The sequence below is a fragment of the Telmatherina bonti genome (genome assembly GCF_933228915.1).
Source record: "Telmatherina bonti genome assembly, chromosome: 20".
In the NCBI taxonomy this organism is placed as follows: domain Eukaryota; kingdom Metazoa; phylum Chordata; class Actinopteri; order Atheriniformes; family Telmatherinidae; genus Telmatherina; species Telmatherina bonti.
Window position 1 is genome coordinate 15,896,846 of NC_136618.1, and position 19,870 is coordinate 15,916,715.

Here is a 19,870-nt window from a genome sequence, read left to right on the forward strand (position 1 = left end):
GGTGAAGGATGTTTAAACCCTCTGTTCACTCAGAGATGCTGAACACATCTGGAGCAGATATTATATGGTGGTAACGCTGCTTATTGGTTTTCCAAGCGCGTAGCAGTCACTACAGGCGCAGATGAGCACTTCAGACTTCTGTTTGCTTTCTCTCTCCTTTCTCTTTTTATCTCACTAAAACGGCTTACATAATATATGTCTGTACTCCTCCCTCACATGTGTCTGTTATGATAGCAGGCTGGACCCTTCTCACACCACCAGCAGCCCCTCTAGCTGGCACAAAGCATCAGGGAATGAATAGAGAGGAAATGACATCATGGAATTATGGACCCAAGCCTGAAAACACTGATACCGCTCCTCTTTTTTTAAAGGCTGATCATGATTATACGCTGGAGGCTACAGACAGATCTTGGATATTTGAAGCTGAGACATGTTTTTTTTTTTTATGATCATAATAAGTAATTATTCAATTAACAGCCCAAGTGTGACCAGTCTAATTGTTTATCCTCAGTTCCTGTGATTTTCCATAGGTTTTGGCCTGCACTGAATGAGTTTGTTTTGTTCTGATTTTAGGTACACACATTTGCTGTTCGTTGTTTAGCTATGGTCCCCATGAACACAGATGTCTCTCAGACTGACTTAGGAAAATCTGAAGCAGCCAAAACATGAAGTGGAAATGTTAACCTAATAACGCTAAATAAACATTTGTAGGGGCGAAGCCAAAGACAACATAGATTGAAGGGAAAGTGTCCTGCTGGCATCAGGTTTCCCAGAGTAAGTGTTATTTGAAAAGCAGCTGAAGGGTGACACTCACTCTCTTCCCACCCAGTCTCCCTTTCTCCCTTCCTCGCTCACACGACCATCTGTTGTTCCCTCTCTTCTCAGGCTGCTCTAAGTGCCTTGAAACAGCTGTCGGAGCAGGGACTGGACCCGGTGGATGGCCCCGTCAAGGTACAGTAGGACACTCGCGGCGGCCGTTCCGCTTTCACTCATAGTTGGATCTGCGAGGGGCCAATGGCCAGTCGTCTAGCAAGGAGTAAATCCTGTGTGTGTGTGCCAACTTTGCTTAGAGTTGCCCATCACTAGCTCGCTCCCCACCCACACACACATCCGCCGCTTCCGCTCGACATTTTTCTTCCATAGGAAAGCAACGGTAGGCGTATGTATTTACATGCGCTGTGTCCCTGTCAGTGTTTCACACTTTGCATGATGGCTATCACCTCTAAGGCTCAATCATAACAGACACAAGGGTCTTCTCCATGTGCCTCTCCCTGACAAGGAAGGGAGGAAGGGAAAGAGGAAGGATGACAGTGGAGAATACAGTGGGGAAGTAGGAATGCCACTGGTTTGTTTTTTTTTCTTTTTTCTTTTTTTTTTTTTTAATAAACTAGGGAGGAAATTACTGTCAAATGACATGAGTATTTTCATAGTAGGTGTGCCCTGGGAAAGGTGGCCTGTGGGAAGTTATTGTGGGGAAGAAAATCTGTAACAGCTTCATATATTTCACCAAAAGGGAAAAAAAAAAGTCAATTTAAATACATGAATTAACCCATACTCTGGTTGTTTGATTTGAGACTTTCATGGTTTAAAAAAAAGAGATAAAATGCTAATTTAAACCTGTAAACTGTCCCTTGTAATAAACAACACAGACCAGAAACCACAGCGAGTCAGTTAGTGAGAAACAGATCAAGGTCAAGCACTTGGTGAGTGCTCATTTTTAGTCCCTCCGGAAGTCGTCTTCTACAGGAATTTCATTTTTAAAGACTCACAGAGTGATTGCATCTTTCCAGGGAACACCTGAGAACAAATTACCCAGAGAGTGAGCGATTATTTGCAACATTGCCCGACCCATTGGACAACACCCCCCACCCTCCTCCTGACACAGTTTCATTTGTCTTTTCAGACTGCCGAACCATGTGGGAGGGAGGACGGACATTAAACAGACTAACTCAGGCACCACCACTCAGGTCTGCAAGGATTCAAAGGCTGTCGTCTAGGAGCTGACACCCCCCCCCCTCCCAGAAATCTTCTTCCTTCAGTCTGACAAAACCATCCCGCCCTACACCCCTGATCCCACATAACCCTGCAACCCACATCATCCCACCTGCACCATCCTCTTCCCTCCCTTCCCCTTACGATTGCCACTGTATCCTGCAAAACCTGTCAACATGCAATAGGGTGGATGTGCTCCGAGAAATGACCGACTAAACACCATTACCTGAGTCTATGTGAAGACAACGCTATCTTAACACATTTATTGATGATTTCAGTCAAATTTTTAGAGGTCAAAATAAATAGGCGAAATACAAAGCTAATGAAATAATTGCATGGTACTGTGTGGAATCAAGGGAAATCCAAAGTGTAACACTGCATAGACAATTTTCCCTGTGGTTCAATGTTGGTATGGTTAAAACAAATATGTACATCATGCCTTTGAAAAACAAAAGAAACATTTTAGGGAAGAAAGCAACTTCCGTACAGTAGCTTATTTTCCGAGGTATTATGTTTCTTTTTTTTTTTTTCTTTTTTTCCCCCCCTTTTTGTTATTTTATTAATCTAACAATGCTTGAGTACTGTATTCAAATTAACCAATGCCAGTGCTGTGAAAGTTGTAGTTGTTGTCTTCATATATAGTCACCCAGCTTATCTTGTATGCTGAGAAAAAAAAAAAAGAGTTCATCTATCTATATGGATGTGTATGACTTTGAAAGAGTATCATATTCCAAAAAACACAGAAAAGTTTTTTTTTTGTTGTTTTTTTTTTTTTTTTTTCCATGTGGACAAAAAGGACAAAACTGGTGTTAGCAGTAATCAGTAGAAGTGCTGACCACCCAGGAAGGAAAACTTCCAGCGGGGGTCTACCTGTTTTGTTTTAACATGACCCCACACTGGCATAGCATCACTGGAGCATCGCCTGAGCAACAGAGGAGGCAACAAATCCGCCGCAGTTGTACTTTTTAACTTAACATATAAAAAAACATTTAAAGAAAGGCCAGTTCTAATCAACAGCGACTAGATATTTGCACACATCCTCTAATGCCAGTAAACTCTTATGATAGTCAGAAATCCTTTTTTTTTTTTTTTTTTTTTTTTTTTACAGGCTGCATGTTCTCCAGTGAATGACAAGTTCTCTCCATTCCAGTGATTTTGTGTCAGTGGATCATCCCTCACCCCCCACCCCTGCCCTCCCAGCCACAGTTTTGTCGATCATATCTACACCCATTGTGTGTGTTGTATTTACCTGCCAAGGCATCAACTGGGTGCTTTTAATGCCTGCAGTTTTGAAGTGCACCTTCAGGGTGGAGGGATCCTGCAGCGGAACTGAAGTCGAGCTGCAGACTCCTTCCCACTGGAGGCCACTTTTGGATCACTTTGTCCACTGACATTGAGGATGTGTTTTCTTCTTCGCTGTGAGTGCAATGTATAATAAGGCTGTCTCTGTTACTGAAATGCAGTAAAAACACCTCAGTTCATGTGTAAACGAGTCTTTGTCATTTTTTCTTTACTTCCTCTAACAATATTTTTAGAAAACTGGACAATGGTGATCAGGCTGGCTGTAAAATCTGGTGTTGAGCAGAAAGCACGGGTAGTTGTATCTAAAAACAGAAACTAGAATCATATGATCCTAAAACACAATTAGGCCTGAGGTTATTTGAATATAGTTTTATTTATTTTGTTAAAAAAATATTCTAGAAAAGGGCAGATGAAATTATAAGGGCAACATTTATCTTTAATTTAGTGGCAATCAAATCGGCTGCATTATTTCTTTGGTTAATCGGGTCTTTGGTCATTCATTTGTTTGCATTTAGAAGCTGTTGCTAAGAATTCACAACATGAAGTCAAACAAGCTCCCAGTGCATGTAAAACAGACCATTCTTTTTCTACAAAAACGCCTCCAGCTTAAAAATGATGGGAACATTAAAAAAAAAAAAAAAGCAAATGAATAGCTTGGTTTATTTAGATGGGGGAAAAAAACAATTATGAACTCCAACTTTCCAAGAACGTGATGTCTGCAGAAGATAACGGTGATGGATGATGGCAGAATTCTTTCTTATGTATTAAAAACACATTCAACACGTTCAGCTACTTAAATAACTTGTATATAACATATTCAGTCAGGTAGATTTTTAGTAGATCTAAAAAAAAAAAAAGCCAAATCACAGACTGCATGTAGAAAGTTGCTCCTTTTTCTTTTTTACTAAATTTCTAAACCTGCACATACACATTTTTATGTATACTTATTAGGAAGCAGGTTAGATCTCCATTTGTCCTCAAAACTGTGGTAAATCATAGATTCAACAAGGTGGTGGAAACATTATGGTATCATACAGTTTCCTACATATTTATCAGCTGCACATCCATGATGAAAATCTTCCCTCCAACCAAATCCCAAAGTACCCCAAAATACCCCACACATCAGCCTGAATTATTGATTCAAGACTGAATATATCCTTGCTTTTATGATGACATCCAACTCTTCCATCATTCTTCTTTGACATCAACACTTTGGTCCAGACAACTACCACTAAGTGGGTATTTTCTCTTTTTTGGACCCGTCTCTGTAAACCCTACTTATGGTTGTGTATGATAATCTCAGTAGATCAACAGTTTTGGAAATAGTTGGACCACCCTGGCCACGTCGTGTTCAAAGTCACTTCATTCCCTTTTTCCTCATTCTGATGCTCGGTTTTACCCTAAGCAGTTTTTTGTTGACTATCGCTACATGACTAAATGCATTGAGATGCTGTCATGTGATTGGCTGATTACCATTTAGTATTAACCAATGAGGAGTTTGCATGTTCTCCCCATGTATGCATGGGTTCTCTCCAGGTGCTCCGGCTTCCTCCCACCATCCAAAGACATGCATGTTAGGTTAATTGGTTACTCTAAATTGCCCAGAGGAGTGAGTGTGAGCGTGAGTGGTTGTTTGTCTCTGTGTGGCCCTGCGATGGAGTGGTGAGCTGTCCAGGGTGTACCCTGCCTTTCGCCGAAAGCCAGCTGGAATAGGCTCCATCTTCCCGCGACCCTGAATTAGATTAAGCGGTTTAGAAAATGAATGAATGAATATTAACCAATGGACCAGGTATATCTAATAAAGCAGCTGCTGAGTGTACTTAGTCCTAATTGTGTCCTTGTTGTGTTTTATAAATCTCGGTCATTGAAAAACTAGAGCCATGTTTGCCAGTCTGCACCTTATTTTGGTATTTTGTGGAGGTGATTCAGAGAAAACGCAGATTTACAGATGAAGCCTAAAGCAGCAGGTGAGCTGAAAGCAAAGTCACGATTCTCAGACTGGTTCTAAAGTCTGATCTGCAAGGTCTCCAATTGTCTGAACCTAGATGACAGGAAGAAAAAGTGCAGAGAAGGACTGATCTGAAACATACAGCATATTCTGTAAAGCATGTGGAAGAAAGTGTGATAGCCTGGGCATGTGACTTCCGCTTACACTGGGTCACAAGAGTGTGTTGTTGACCTGACAGAGGAATTCTGGGTTGTTTTATATCTGCTCAGATTCAGCTCGCTACAGTTAAATAATATAAAATAATGTTTGTCTGTGACTCTCAACTGAAAGACTCAAAGAAAATTTGGAAGAAAATGAGGTGTATTTGTTTATGTCATCTCTTTACTTCCTGCTCTTAGCTCCACCACATCTGCTGTCCACAAGTGCGCTGACTGTCAGTGCATCACCAAGGCCCCTCTGCTTTCCCTCATTAGCGAGATGGATGAGCGAATGGGACAGCAGCAGTCCAATTCAACCACACTGACTAATGGACTCAGCTGGCAGCTACATCTGCTTACCATTGAGGCGCGCCAAGGCTGTTCACATATATTAGCAGCAGATCTCTATTCCAGAAGCTCATTCAGGTAGGGGCTGACCAGCTTTAGGCCACGTTTGCCACAAGATGAATTGCCTGTCTTTGGACAAGCGGTTAGGAAAGTGTTAGGAAAGTGAACCTTAGTGCCTGAAAATAGAAGAAAATCAATGAGATTGTGGAGCCTGTCTGTGCCATGCAGGAGCAAATGCCAGCATCATTGATTTTTCCATCTGAATTATGTACCATCAGCCCCCTTGAGGTCCTCGTAGTTAGTGCTGTATAAAGAGCGAGGGGAATCCTATAGATGGTGATGAATTTCTAAGTGGCAATTGCAGCCAAAATCCTAATAGTCGTCTTTGGATGAGTCAAAAGTCTCTTTGTGACTACTTTTTAAGAAACCATCCTTTCAGAGTCGCACTGAGTCCCAACTACAGTTAGAGGTGACTTCATGTGGACCCGATGGCTTCTGGACACAGAGGGATTGAAACTGTCAGTCGAAGCTATATTAGAATTAATCTGCCACGGAGCAACTGTATCCAGGCACCATTAGTCACAGCAGAGGAGCTCTGACATCTTTGTGCCTTGAGGAGGGAAAAGGAGGAGCTTGAAGTGAGTAGAGTATCCTAATGAAGTATCGCCGTGTCAGAAGATGAAGGTTATCAGTCAGTCTTTCAGCTTAAATTCATCAAAATGCTTTATTCCTTTGATTTAAACTGATAAAATGCCCTCAGTATTGTCTGTTGTCCTACATATTCTTGGATGGGACAAACAAAAAAATGAACATTTCAATTATATTATAAGATTGAACAAAACGTTGACTTTCAGGAGGTTGTTGGGTTGGTAGGAGGTGGCTGCTGAAAGGCATAAGACAAGCCGGCTGAAGGCTTTGAAACCGAAAGCTTTGCCATTTCTGCTCCTTCTGCTCAAGATTGATCCATGTTTCATGACTTATCTTACGCTGATGTTGTGTGAAGTTATTGTGGAGGAAGAGCAATAATGAGGGGAGGTCTAAAAAAAAGTTTGGAAGGTTTTGCTGTTCAAGCCTTTAGGCCAGGACTCATGACTCAAGCATTCCTAAAAATTTTCTGCAGTAGGGATTAAACCTGATGCACAAACAGTGCTGCTGTTTCTTTTACATGTTGCTTTTACTTGTTTATCCCACATATTCTTTATTCTATTCTACAGTCATTTGGCAGATGCTTTTATCCAAAGAAAATCACATGAGAAGTGATCAATTTACCTAATATAACCATGTGTCTTGCATGTGGGAGTATCCACACACACATGGGGAGAACATGCAAACTGCACGCAGAAATGACACTGTTCTAACCTCCAGACAGCCGAGGCTCAAACCAGTGAGAGCTTTAGATATGGATTAGATGGCTTGGCCCACTCCTAATGATTCCTCTGAACACAAGCAGTAGGACACAGAAATAAATCCAAGCTGGTTTCTGGAAAAAAAAAAACCAGGGACGCTGCAAACGGAAGAAGTGCAGCAAATCGCATGTTCAAACAGGTTTGTTTTTCCACTATCTGTTTGATTAAAAGGTTTTTATGCACCTTTTTTTTCTTTTATCATTTAACTGTCTTTTTTATATATGTTATTTGTTTTCACTGTTTAGTCATTGAATTTAATAGAATTTAACTTTTACAAGTTATAGATCTGCTCATGTGCTTGTTTTTAGAATTTACCTTATGTATTTTCATTTATTTTGATAATTGATCTTTTTTTATATTTGTTGTGAGGTTATTGAATCTTTTCTTTTTAGAATTTGTTTTCAAAATGCATTCATTTATTGATTCGATTTCAAGAATTTATAATTCTTTGCTCAGTTTATACCTGGATTTATTTTTAGAATCTGTATACTACTTTTATGTAGTAAACATTGTAAACTCCTGGATCTGGTTTGTGCCTCATCGACAAATTCAACCATTAAGAGAAAAAGTTAAATAAAATATAAAACTGTCACATATGATAAATTAGAACTTTATTTTAATCATTGATGCTGCATCCCTCAGCCTGAAAAAGTCCAAGTGTTCACAGCAGACTTTCAGTTGTGAGTAAAAAGTGCAGTTTAAGTCTGTAAAACCTCTCATTCCTCAGAAAATAGTCAAAGATGTGGCCTATTAAGGCAGCTCCAGCACTGCAAACAACTCAGCAGTTCGAACATGTGAGTTTGAATCTAGCTCATGACATTTTTGCTGACACCAATTAGGAAATTAGTCTTTCTTGTTTTCCTCTGGGGAGGAAAAAGGTCAGCTGCATAACAGCTGCACAAGAAATTGTCGTAATTTCATTGTCCTGCTCCAAGATGGTGCTGTATGGCGGACGGTTGGAGGCTTTCTCAGAGTTAGTGGTGCTTGTTAGCATTTCACACACACACAAACCAGCATGTTCATTCTTATTCTGTACCACTCATAAGCTGTGACTTCCTGCAAACCTCTCTGTTACTACCACAAGATGATTTACATCCTCTTCCCTTTTTCTGTAACACATCTGACACAGATGTCATATGACCCCCCCCCCCCCCCCTCCCTTTTGTCCTACACATACAGTATATTTACTTACTAAGTTAAATAACTCTGACCCTTTTAAGCCAACACCCATATCTAAAGGCTGCCTGACTCACCGTCGTGGCACAATGTGGGAGGACAGTGACACCGATACACCAGTTAAAGAGTAGCTGCTTACAAAAGAGAAGGTCTGGGTAATCCCAACAATGAAAATTACATTCAAGAAATTCATCAGCGCAAGTATGATTGGAAGCGGGGTCAGCAGGCTTGAAGGCTAAAAATTTCAGGTGTAAAAAGAAAAAAAGAATATACAAGTATGGAAAGAATGGAGGAAAACTACCCATTCCAGTCTTCTTTCAGTTTAGCTCAACTCTTACAAGCATCACAACACACCATGTAATAATCTAAATCACTTTATTAATTTAAGTTAGGCAGATACACTAAACATTGGAACCACGTTTGCTCTGTGGAGCAGTCTTCAGAATATTACAAAAAGATTTATGTTATACAGTCAAAACAAAACAAAAAATAAAATAAGAGGTAGAAAATTTAGGCTCATCACTGACTGAAGGAATGATGCCTGCTGGAATGTACTGTGGCTGAAACTATGAAAAATGGGAGGGTATAAAATATTCATACATCAGCCAAATGGGGTGGGACACATATTTTGGGACACGGAAGTGTTTACAACATTTATACATATACATTTCACTTTAACTTGGGGGTCCTAGATACTCTCTCCCCCCCCCCATCTCTTAATTTTTTTTTCTTTTCAGGTGAAGGGGAAATCTAGTGTCACCAATAATTTCCCTTAACCACACATTAGTGTCGGGACAGCGGTTTCAACTGGAGCTAAAAACTCTTTTTAAACAATATTGGTAACATTTTTTTTTTACAACACCACAGATATTGGAAACTAGACAAATGAGAAATTTAAAAAAAAAAAAAAAAAAAAAAATCCTCCACACAACCTGCCACAGCCTGGGCAGTAAATGTCCCATTTGGAAAGCCTACGCCACACCGAAAGATGCTACATGTCTTTAAATTAAGTTCAAAGAGAGAGTGTGATACGGCAAACTATAAAAACTGGATAATGTCTCATTTTTTTCTCTTTTTAATTTTAAAATGGTGAACAAGCTTGAATTTCTGTTGTGCAGGTTGGACTAAAAACGAGCTTCTGCGTACGGAGATGCTGGGCCTTTTTAAACGTTACACAGAAATGCTGGCAGTGTAGAAAAAAAAAAAGAAAAAAAAAGATTTACATTAGAAAAACTGAAATTACAGTGCACATCTACAAAAACAAAAGTGAAACAGATTACTGTTTGGACAGTAACGTACTGTATATTTCCACAATGACACTAGATAAGGCTGGTGACTACATTGCGTAAATAGTTAATTACTGGATACCTTTTCTGTATGATTTCAAAACTAGTGACAGGATATAGAAGATGGTTTTTTTAAACAAAACAAAAAAGAAAAGTCAAATAAACCTTTGTGTAGAACACAGCTTTCTTTGTTCCAGAGGAACAATATGGTAAACCTTTGCATTTGCTCAATGCAAGTGCACAAGTCTAGATTAAGTCTTTTCTTCTTTTCAACTTCCCCATTTTCATCCTCAGTGGTTGTTTCCTCGTGCTTGCTTATTTAAATGCCCCTGTTGCAAGCAGCTCCATCCTAGATCCCATTCTTCGCTTCGTTGTTGTTCATTGCCTCCTTTCTCTGAGCTAGGAAAGGGTACATGCACTTGTCGGCACCTAGGAACCTATACATGCACACGATGGCCTCGAAGGGCAGGATGCTGTGGAGACAGGATGAGACTTAGTAATGAAAGATGCAGTATGCTTTATAAATAGGCTGATGCAGCTGCATTAATATGCATAATATAGGAGGTAGCTTACCTTTTCATGAAGTTAACCATGTAGACGATGCGGGGTGTACAGATCATTGGCTGGTCTGTGAGGATGGCCCTCATGGATTGTTTCACACAGAACTCTGGTTTCAGGGGAGGCAGAAAAGGCTCAATCTCCTTCCTGAGAAAGGGAAGACAAAGATCATTATTGCCATGTCAAAATACAAGGAAATGCATCAAATTCTGTATAACTGGTTAAATGTGTCTTAAAAAAAAAAAAAAAAAAAAAAAAAAAAAAAAAAAACCCAGTTATGACTGAATTAATTCAGTAACTTGAGTGGGAAAGGCTTTCAGTGGGTTCAGTTTCCATTTATCTCAAGTGCATTTTTGTGCACTTTACAAAAGGCTTTGCCCAGTCTGAATAAAGTGATACTGGTGACAAAGTGCATGTGTGCAGCAGCGGTGATTACTCCTAAATGCTGGGGCGGGTGGGTGAGACAGTAAAGCCACCTGCGGACTGCAGCCATCAAACAAAGTGAGGACTATTACAGCAGCAGCTTGGAAAAGAGGAAGGGGGCGGGAGTGTACACCAGGTGCACCTGTTGTTGAGGTTTTCCCCTGGGAACGAAAAGTAGCCCTCTTTGTTTAAGCAGAGTGTTGACTTATGGAGTACAACTCATTTATGAAAGAAAGAAAACTAACAGACTATTATCTGCTGCTTTGAAGTCCAGATTGTGTTTTTTTGGAGGCAGTTTTATAGCGTGAAGATTACAAGTGATAAACCAAGTCCAGATGCAAGATGTTTTAAAGAGCTACAAAAAAAAGAGCTACAAATGGTTATATTGGCTGGTTTATTGCTGAAACTCGCCTTATCCTGCAACCTTTGAACATTCCTGTGTCCACCAGGTAAGGGCACACCAGAGTTGTGCTGATGCCGTCCTTCTCAGATGCTTTAATCTCATGGCTGAGAGACTCGTGGAACCCAATGGCACCAAACTTACTGGCGCAGTAATCCTAAAGGGAATAACGAAAAGAACAGATTAGTCCTGTGAAACCCCCTCTGCATTCACCTGGGGTCTAGAAAACATTATCAAACATGCCCCATGGGCTCAGAGGTCTCTCCTTGCTGTTAATGATACGGCCACAAAAAAAAAAAAAAAAAAAAAAAAAAAGAACCCTGTGTGAGCCTGACTGCTGTTCTACGGTTTCATTTGCATTCTTCTGCCGTGCATCAGGAGGCTGCTTCGCTAGGCGGAAAGGTTTTGATGTGGTTCGCCGTGGTCTTGGACAAACACAGATGCATGTCACTAAACACGGAAAAGATAAAGGTTTACCTCCGCCCACACGACAGGCAAAGGCTTCAATAAAAATAATGCTCACGTCTGAAACTGGACTTGAGGCATTTCCAGGAACCATCATGGTTTAACGAAACTTAAATGCATTTTAGTACCTATGAAAAAAAAAAAAACCACGCCACTGTAAAAGCCAAAAGAAACAGTAGCCTGGTTGGTTCATTCATTTCCAGCTAAGGCGCAACGTAAAAACACCGTTTGAAATTATCAAAATAAAACCTTCATGGGGAAGGGCTGCTTACTCCCTCAGTGGTTATGGAGATAAATGACCCCCCCCAACTAAATATTTTATTATGCATTAAATAAGAAAAACAAGGAAAACCATATCAATTGAAAGAAGCTGTGAGCTGAATACTGAGTGAAGACTGCGTTTTTCACAAAGCAGTGATGAAGATGTCTCTGTCCCTTGGGGAGCTGTCAGCTCATGCTGGCCCCAGGGCCAATGCCCAATAGGGCCCCCCCACACCCCACTGCTGTAGATAAAGGAATCTCTAAGAGACTCCAAATGCTCATCTGTGTTCCTTAATTTAACGGGTGGAGGGACAACCAGAGAAAGGGGGCCTAACCTCCTTGGTCTCAGTATGCTAGCTGGCATGGTGATGGGTGTGGAGGAAAAAAAAAAAAAAAACAAGGACTGGTTTTAGATGGTGGGAACGATGGGATGTGTATGTGTTGTTGTGTATCATACTAACCTCCACTCCAGCTGTGCTGAATAAACCAAGGGAGCTGGCAACAGTTACAATGTGACCGTGATTCAGCTCCAGCATCTTGGGGAGAAACGCCTTGGTGGTCTGGGGGAAGGACAGAGGAGACAGAAGGGCAAAGGGGGGGGGAAGAGGAAGGTTAGTTCACTTGTGCAGTTTGTCTGTGCCAAAGTTCTTTGATCCTCTTTGCCTTCCCCCCCTTTTGGTTTCTTTCCCTTCTCCATGGTGATGCAGAAAGAGGCGTCTGAATGAGAATTCATAACAAACTGGGGAGGGGGAAAAAAAAAAAAAAAAAGGCAGTGGAGGTATAGCACTTTAAGATTTACAAGTTTCATCCTTTATGAATTGGATGTTGAAAAGGAGGAGGGTGAGGGTTTTCACAGAAGCTGCGCATATACACATGCTGTGTGCGATGCTGCGGTGCAATCCCTTCTTTTCCCACACAGATCTGGTGCCTGTCCATGAGCCAAGCACTAAAGAGTTGGTGACAACACCAATCGCAGGCCTCCGCTCACTCAACACTTCAAAACAATACAATTCAGACTCATCCAGCAGCACAGCCTTGTGCCCTGCTCGAGCAGCAGTCAGCAGAACGATCCGGGGAGGACAAGCGAGGACAAGCGAGGCCAGCTCGGCAGTGAAAAGGGTCTAACCGCAGAGCCGAGGGAGCCCGAGAGGTTCCACCGGCTTGTCCAGTGAGAACATCATGTGGCAAATATATCGCAAATAATCCCACAAATCTATTCCTCATTCTGGATATGCTGATTTAAGCGCTGCCTCGGACACAGCATGAGCCAATCAGCAGGTGTGACATGTGACAACAGTGATAGGAACTGACCAATCACTCTCCCACTAGGAGGTCTGCAAAGAAGCAGCAAGCCTTTTGTTGGCGGCTCAGCTTATAATTTAAGTCAGACATATGCTGCCATGGTAAAAGGACAAAGTCTACAACATCTGAAATGTTACTTGATGTGCAAAGTAAACACCAAGCGCCGACATTCAACTCTTAACTTGTAAGAAAATAAATTATAGAGTAATCTGTACAAAGTAAAAAGTGCATTTGTTGAATGTCATTTCTTAATAAATCTGATAAAATAAAGTCAGTTGTATTAATTGGTACAGTTTGAAAACTTGGCAAGAACAGTCCAGCCTCGTTCATAAACACTTCCAGGAGGGGAGAACTGAGCCTGGTACCAGGTGGTACAGTCCATCAAACTGCTGCTATGGGAGGAGAAGCCTCATTAAAAACGGCATGCAAAGATTAACTGAATCCAACCTGGCGATTTATAGTGTAATCTCTGTTAGACTCGTCTTCTGTGTATAGATGCTTTTCTCCTTGTTGAGGTGAATAAAACTGGAAGCAATAAGTCAAACTTACACAGAAAACGGCTGCTGTGAGAAATAATGACCTCATTGTTCTAGAGTTTATTCCACAGTCAGGTATCACTGATCTGACTCAGTTCCAAACATCTGCACTTTTCTAGGACATAAATTTGCAGGTCACTGCAATATTCAACTCAAATAAAATAAATAAAAAAAAGGGGGGCCTGAAAAAAGGGGAGAGACAACATGAGGCCTGGGCAGATGCTGAGAACAGCCTCTGCAGACCAGAATGGCAGCAACTGAGGAAAGGGGAGTCGCGTGCAAATAAAGCATTACCATAAGATATGCCCATACCTGACTAAAGTCAAAGTTTCCCACTCCCACAGCAGCTTGCAGAGAGCAGGGAACACCTCGACATGGTGCAATGCTTTACAGTTAGAGCCAGCATGCAGATGGAACTGGACAGTTTTGCTGACAGGTCTTAAAAAAACAAAACAAATAAAAGTAGAACCAATAGATTGTTCCCCCAACTATGGGATGGACCAAACTGTCCCATCTCTCTCCCACCCGACCGTGATGTCCCGCTTCTCATGGCAGCTCTGGCATGTGGGTATGACCCCCACTGACCTCTCAGACACAAAATGTGTGAAGGCAACTGGGGGCTCGTGTCTTACATCAGAGCTGCCGTAATTGGGTCTCAACGCTCCCTTGTTCCACTAAATTACCCGCTGACACAGCCGGGCCTCCTTGGCCCAAGTGAGGGTGCCCTGCCCGCTGCACCCCCTAATTGGTGCGTGCCCCCAGGAGCATTTAAGCCACACAAAGCTTCTTGCAGCTGGGGTGTCAGGCTGCATTAGCACCAACGCCTCACCAACAGGAATATGAACAAAATATTGGCCTTTGCGTAGGACCAGATGGCCATTTAATTGGGCTGACTTCTTCCTGGATGAGAGAAGGAAGGAGAGGGAAAGAAAAGCGCCTGAGAACAAGAGCTTGACTGATCCTGCTGCAGATCGTGGAACTTGATTGGGCCGGGTTAATTTTAGTGGTCATCAGGGATGATTGACGCAGTTTGTTCACATTGCAGCAACCATGCCAAGAAGTCGGCCGCTGTTACACTCATCCCAGTTAGACTTTACCAGTAAACAAGAGACAACAGCTTCAACGAAGAGCTCAGCATCCAATACGTGTATTTCACAAAGTCCTTCCATCTGCGAAACTAATTTTATTTCTTGTATTTTTCTTCCCAAATATTCAATCAGATTTCAGCCAAGAAGTAGATGAGAGAATCTAAAACCCCGACCACGGTTAGCCTTTTGTCATACTGGCAAAGTCATGCATCATTTTATTCAACCTTGGTTTTCATCTGAATTGTAACACGTTGTGTATTTTTACAGCTTTCAGCTTTTTTTTTTTTTTATTTATTTTTAAAAAAAATTCTTTTTAATGTAACAAAAGCCCATCTGGGGACAAGTTCTGCTGTAAACACTGATACTTGTGTTTGAGGTTGTTTCATGATAAGTTTGTTTAAATGTTCGGTATTGGCTTATTCTCTTAATATTTAATCCAGTCGGGCTGCACTAATTCAAATTGACTTTTTGGATGATCAATTTTCAGATGAGAAAAAGAGCAAAAATGCTTTGATCCATTTAAGAACTTTGAAACCTCTGGGAGTATCATGGATATTTTTTCCACATTTTCTGATATTTCAACCGCAAAAAAATGTCTGATGGATGGGAGAGTCTGCAGGGAAACACAGATTGAAACAGTCATTCGCTACAACCCAGATCCCACTTTTGATTCTTGAGCAGGTACGTGCACAAGGCATGAGGGATGGCTAGTCTCATGAAGGAGGTACAGGTGCACCAGGCTTAAGGAGGGGCCCTTATAAAACCGTTCAAGTAGGACCCTTCTGCCTGGCTGCCTCCTTTCTCTGGCTACAGCAGGAATGCGGCCTGTGGAACTTGGCTCCTGTCGCCTGGCATCTTGTCAAGCTGATCCACAGACAAGAAACCAATTGTCAGATAAAGTGGGTCAGCAGCAGCTTACCATTACCCTCTCGCCTTGCCTGTAGATGGGATGGCACTGCCTTTTTTCCCCTCTTTCCGCTGCCCTTTTCCCGCCACATTCAGCACTCGCGTTGTTATACAACAGAGGTGAGATCTCCGGGAAAGGGACTGGAATATTTGCCGTTTCCAAACCACCTGTTGGATAACCAACTCAAGATGCTGAGGATGACTTCCTTTCATGTTACTACACTGGATACTTACTAATTCCCAAAACACAAACACTGGTGTCACTAGCAAGATGACCACACATCCCCAGTGCCAGTATGACTCAAAAAAAAAAAAAAAAAACAAACAAAAAAAAAAAAAAAATTACAAGAGGCGCAAACATCATAAATGACCATCTGGTGTAATCTAAATGTCAGACAAATTCACCCTGCCTCATAAAAACCTGGAAGGAAAAAAAAAAAGGACTGAATCATGGTGTGTGTGTGCCGGGTGAATAAAGCTGGCCTCGGTGACTCCCATGCAGCTGCACCCGCTGCCTTCCAATCAGGTTGGGAGGAGTCAGAAAGGCCTGCGGAAGGAGGAGAAGAAGAAGTGGTGAAGGCTCCAAACTGGCCCACTTCGGCAGATGCTACAATTACAGTTTCCTGCTTTAGCTTCCTTTCTTTCCTTATTCCCAAGGCCAGATTTTCCAATGGGCCTTAAGGGCACAGGTCCTGGGGCCCACACCCGCTTGCGGCCCATGTAGGGAAAACACCAGCAGTTTGGACATGAAACAAAATGTACATAAAAGCCAGACAGTTACACCATGGTGTCTAGTGAGATTGGTACCACTGGGTGAGAGATGTTAGAAATGTTTTTTCAGTCATTCACAATTTTCACAATGTTGCGGTGGGGAAGGGGGCCCCTGGAACACTCTGGGCCCAGGGGCCTGTGCACTTGTAATCCGGCCCTGCTTATTCCCAAAACAAAATGAGAACTTTCACAAAAAAAAACAAAAAACAAAAAAAAAAAAAAACAACCTACCCTCACCTTATTTTACATCCAGTTATGCCCAACAGGTGTGGAGGTAACCTTGAACTTAACTTTTTTTTTTTTTTTTTTTTAAAAGACAAAGTCTGAAATATTCTAATAATTGTCAGGAGGTTTTATTGGCCGCTTCAAACTTCACCCAAAGCCATTCATGTCACAGGCTGAAGGCTTATAAATAAACAGTTTTCTTGTAACAAAAAAAAAAAAAGAAAAAAAAGAATCCTTCGGTAAACCATAAGGAAATCAAATAAACACGCATTACTCTTTGAAGCATGCATCTTTGTAGACCCGCTTCAAACTTTGAATGTCTCGGCCTTAAAAAAAACCCCAAAACAAACAAAAAAAAAAAACAAGTTGTCTGATTAATCACAAACCACACGTTAACCCCCTTTAAACCTGTTGTTCATGAAGTGTACCACCTGCATGCAGTAACTGCACCATGTTTGTAAGAGAAGAAAGTGGACAGGTCTCTGTTAGTCTAAGCTCTATTCATCCAGCTTGTGTCGTTAATGAACCACATCCTCCATTCTCGCTGTCGCCATTCATTAAATCCTTCTTTCATCTGCTTCCCTTCTCCACCCCACCCCGAAAGAAACCACGCTCTCCATAGAATACTTGAGAACACAAACACAGTCCTCTATTAAGAATCCCAAATCTGCCACCCAACCACTGGATCCTGACTCCAAATCCTGGATGTAAAAAGAACAGAGATAGCCAGCAGAGAGGCACATGAATGGAGGAAATGCACAACCTGTCTGACAACACAAGAGATTTTCATGCTCAATTAGGAAGCTTCAAATCACTGGTTTCATGGCATTACTTGGAAATGTAGCCCTTCACATTAAAAAAAAAAAAAGTTTTAAAACATGGATAGTTTTCCTTAGTTGATGTTAGACGGAAAAGTGATGCTCAATTCCGAGCAAAGTAACAAGATAAAAAAAACAATCCTCCACAGGGAGAATAAAAATAAACAAACATTGATTATGCATAGTCACAACAGCTGGTTGCCAAGCAACAAACTTCCAGTCAGGTTTCTTCCATGCTAAAAGAAAATGGTCCTGCTGAAACATCCACCATCAATCGCTCAATTTCTAAATTGCCCATGGCAGCTTGAAGACACCACCTTCCTCTTCCCCAACAATTTAACCAACACACCTTTGACGCCTCAGCTCACGCTTATCTGAAGTGCAACATATTCCCTCCGAGTCAGCATAGCTTTGGAGATGAGTAGGCACAGAAAGGCCCGAGGAACAGAGCCAGACTCAAATCTGATACACATCAAATCACTACCTGCCAACAAAATGTGCTGAGCTGATCCGAGGCAGATCCAACCCGCATGAGGAGCCCGGCTTCCATCGCACATGTCAGGAGGAGGAAAAAAAAAAAAAAAAAAAAAAGGAGGAAGGGGCTGACATAGCTCAGTGATCATCAATAACTTGGGTTACCAAAGCCTGCGCAAAAAAACCCCCCAAAAAAACCAACCCAAGATTTATGAAAGTCAAACTCGTGCCTTTCCTCTGGCAAAGAGAAAACCTACTGGAGCTTAAATCTAAACATGCAACATGGCTATTTATGGTCATATGTTGCCTCTCTCCTGTGGATGCACACAGATGTACAGACACACACAAGCGCCTTTGATTTTTGAGATTCACACACAGGTGAGATAAGACCTTGGGGTTATGAGAGAGGAGAGGGGGGGGGGGGAAATCTTCTGCATCAGCTCACCCAGAAATGTGCGTGACAGTTGACCACCATGGTGCGTTCGATCAGCTCATCGGGACACTCCAGCAGGTGATGACCAGAGACCACTCCAGCATTGTTGATCAGTATGTCCACCTCTCCCACCTCGCGACGCACCTTCTCTGCTGTAGAATACACACTCTCACGCTTTCCCACATCACACACATAAGTGTAGACCTGAGGCTGGAAAGTAGAGACTTCCTCCACCCCTCCAACAGGTCCTGTGGAGAAAGACGGATGGAAACAGGAGTAATAAAGTGGAAAAAGATTGGTCAGAAATAGCCAAAAAGATGACATAATTTACTTTTATCTGTCTGAAAAGTCAACTTTTCTACTGTTTTGCTTACTTTGAGTCAACTTGAAGTGTCTGCAGCTTTTCCCAACACTGCATCCTTTAGCTATAATTGAGCTTTTCATAAACAATGCAGAATGACAATTAAGCTGAATTACCGTCTTTAGAGATGGGGGTGTCCAATTCATGGTATATCTTCCGCACCATCTCCGCAGTTTCCTCGTTGCTTTGGCTGTTTATGTCCCATAAGACCAATATAGCTCGTCTCCGGGCGAATTCCTTGGCGAAGAGCCGCCCGAGGCCGCTTCCTGCCCCTGTAATCACGCACACCTGTCCCGCCACGCTCTTCTCCTTGGGTCGCACGACCCATTTAGCCCCGGCAGTTACAAACGCCCAAAGCACCTTCAGAATAACCACGAAGAACTCCGCAATGATCACCATCATCTTGGTCGAGCTTTCTATCAATTCAAATAAGCAAAAGGAGAGACGCACAGACGGGTTGTTTCCTTCTTCTAACCTGTTTGCGGCAGATGGGGAGGGTTCCGCCGACCGAACTCTCTGCGCTGGTGCGGAAAAGTGGTGGAAAGGCGCGTGCCAGAGCCCAGTTTATTAGTTAAAAGGAGGTTTGAAACGTTGCTCAGTCAGAGTCCAGATGCCACTTTAACTACACAGCTGCAGTGAGTAACGAGCAGCTACACAGACTTCAGCGTCCTTTCCCCTCTGCTGCCGCTCCAGCACTCATCTCATCCTCAGACACATCTCCGTATTTATGCAGTCCACCCATCAACGCTTGACCCAATGGGAGCGAGCCTCCAGCGCCTGTCAGAATGAAATGCCGGTTCCATCACTACACTCAAGAGGTGATAAGCTCAAATATTTGAACACGAATCAGTTGCGGTGTTTTCTTTCTTGCATAGAAGCGACCGATTAAAATTGAATTTAGAAGCCGCTGCTTCTCCAAATCACTTCACTGTGCAGCGGTTTTACACCATCATACTCCGATTTATTTTATCCTTTCTTAGTTTTGATAAAGCAGAGAACGGTTAATTTGGATGTTAAGGATATGAATTATAACCCAGCTTTCCCAACAAGAAACGCAGAGTTCAAAACAGCTCATGTCAGACCACATCTTGCGAGTCCAGTTCGTTCATTCAAGCGAGAAACTATTTCATTAAAAGAAAGTTTCATCCACTAATATTCTCACATTATGTCCTGCTGTTTATCCATTAAACACAA

The 19,870-nt window shown here is 42.0% G+C and overlaps 2 protein-coding genes across 2 annotated transcripts in view; one reads left to right on the forward strand and one right to left on the reverse strand.

The window, feature by feature from the left end:
* The window catches only part of stau2 (staufen double-stranded RNA binding protein 2), a 99,598-nt gene extending 96,123 nt beyond the window's left edge, over positions 1–3,475 (forward strand). The window contains exons 14-15 of the mRNA XM_079259363.1: positions 886–951; positions 1,904–3,475. Coding sequence (XP_079115489.1) covers positions 886–951; positions 1,904–1,939 — 102 coding nt within the window. The 3' untranslated portion in view covers positions 1,940–3,475. The remainder of the gene's footprint in view (positions 1–885; positions 952–1,903) is intronic.
* A 5,329-nt stretch (positions 3,476–8,804) lies between these two features.
* rdh10a (retinol dehydrogenase 10a) lies at positions 8,805–19,335 on the reverse strand. The gene is made up of 6 exons (XM_079259496.1): positions 18,793–19,335; positions 18,328–18,563; positions 12,224–12,322; positions 11,048–11,193; positions 10,229–10,360; positions 8,805–10,128 (listed from the first exon to the last, which is right to left on the reverse strand). Exons 1-6 carry the CDS (start codon positions 19,076–19,078, stop codon positions 10,005–10,007), a joined length of 1,023 nt encoding a protein of 340 aa, XP_079115622.1. The 5' UTR covers positions 19,079–19,335; the 3' UTR covers positions 8,805–10,004.
* Positions 19,336–19,870: the final 535 nt, after the last annotated feature.

Excerpts from the sequence above, each read along its gene's own strand:
- rdh10a (XM_079259496.1), bottom strand. The coding sequence starts at position 19,078 with ATGATGGTGATCATTGCGGAGTTCTTCGTGGTTATTCTGAAGGTGCTT. Across the intron at positions 12,323-18,327 it reads ACTGTCACGCACATTTCTGG|ACCACCAAGGCGTTTCTCCC; the intron begins GTGAGCTGATGC and ends TCCTTCCCCCAG. Across the intron at positions 10,361-11,047 it reads TTCAAAGGTTGCAGGATAAG|GAAGGAGATTGAGCCTTTTC; the intron begins GCGAGTTTCAGC and ends TCCCTTTCTCAG.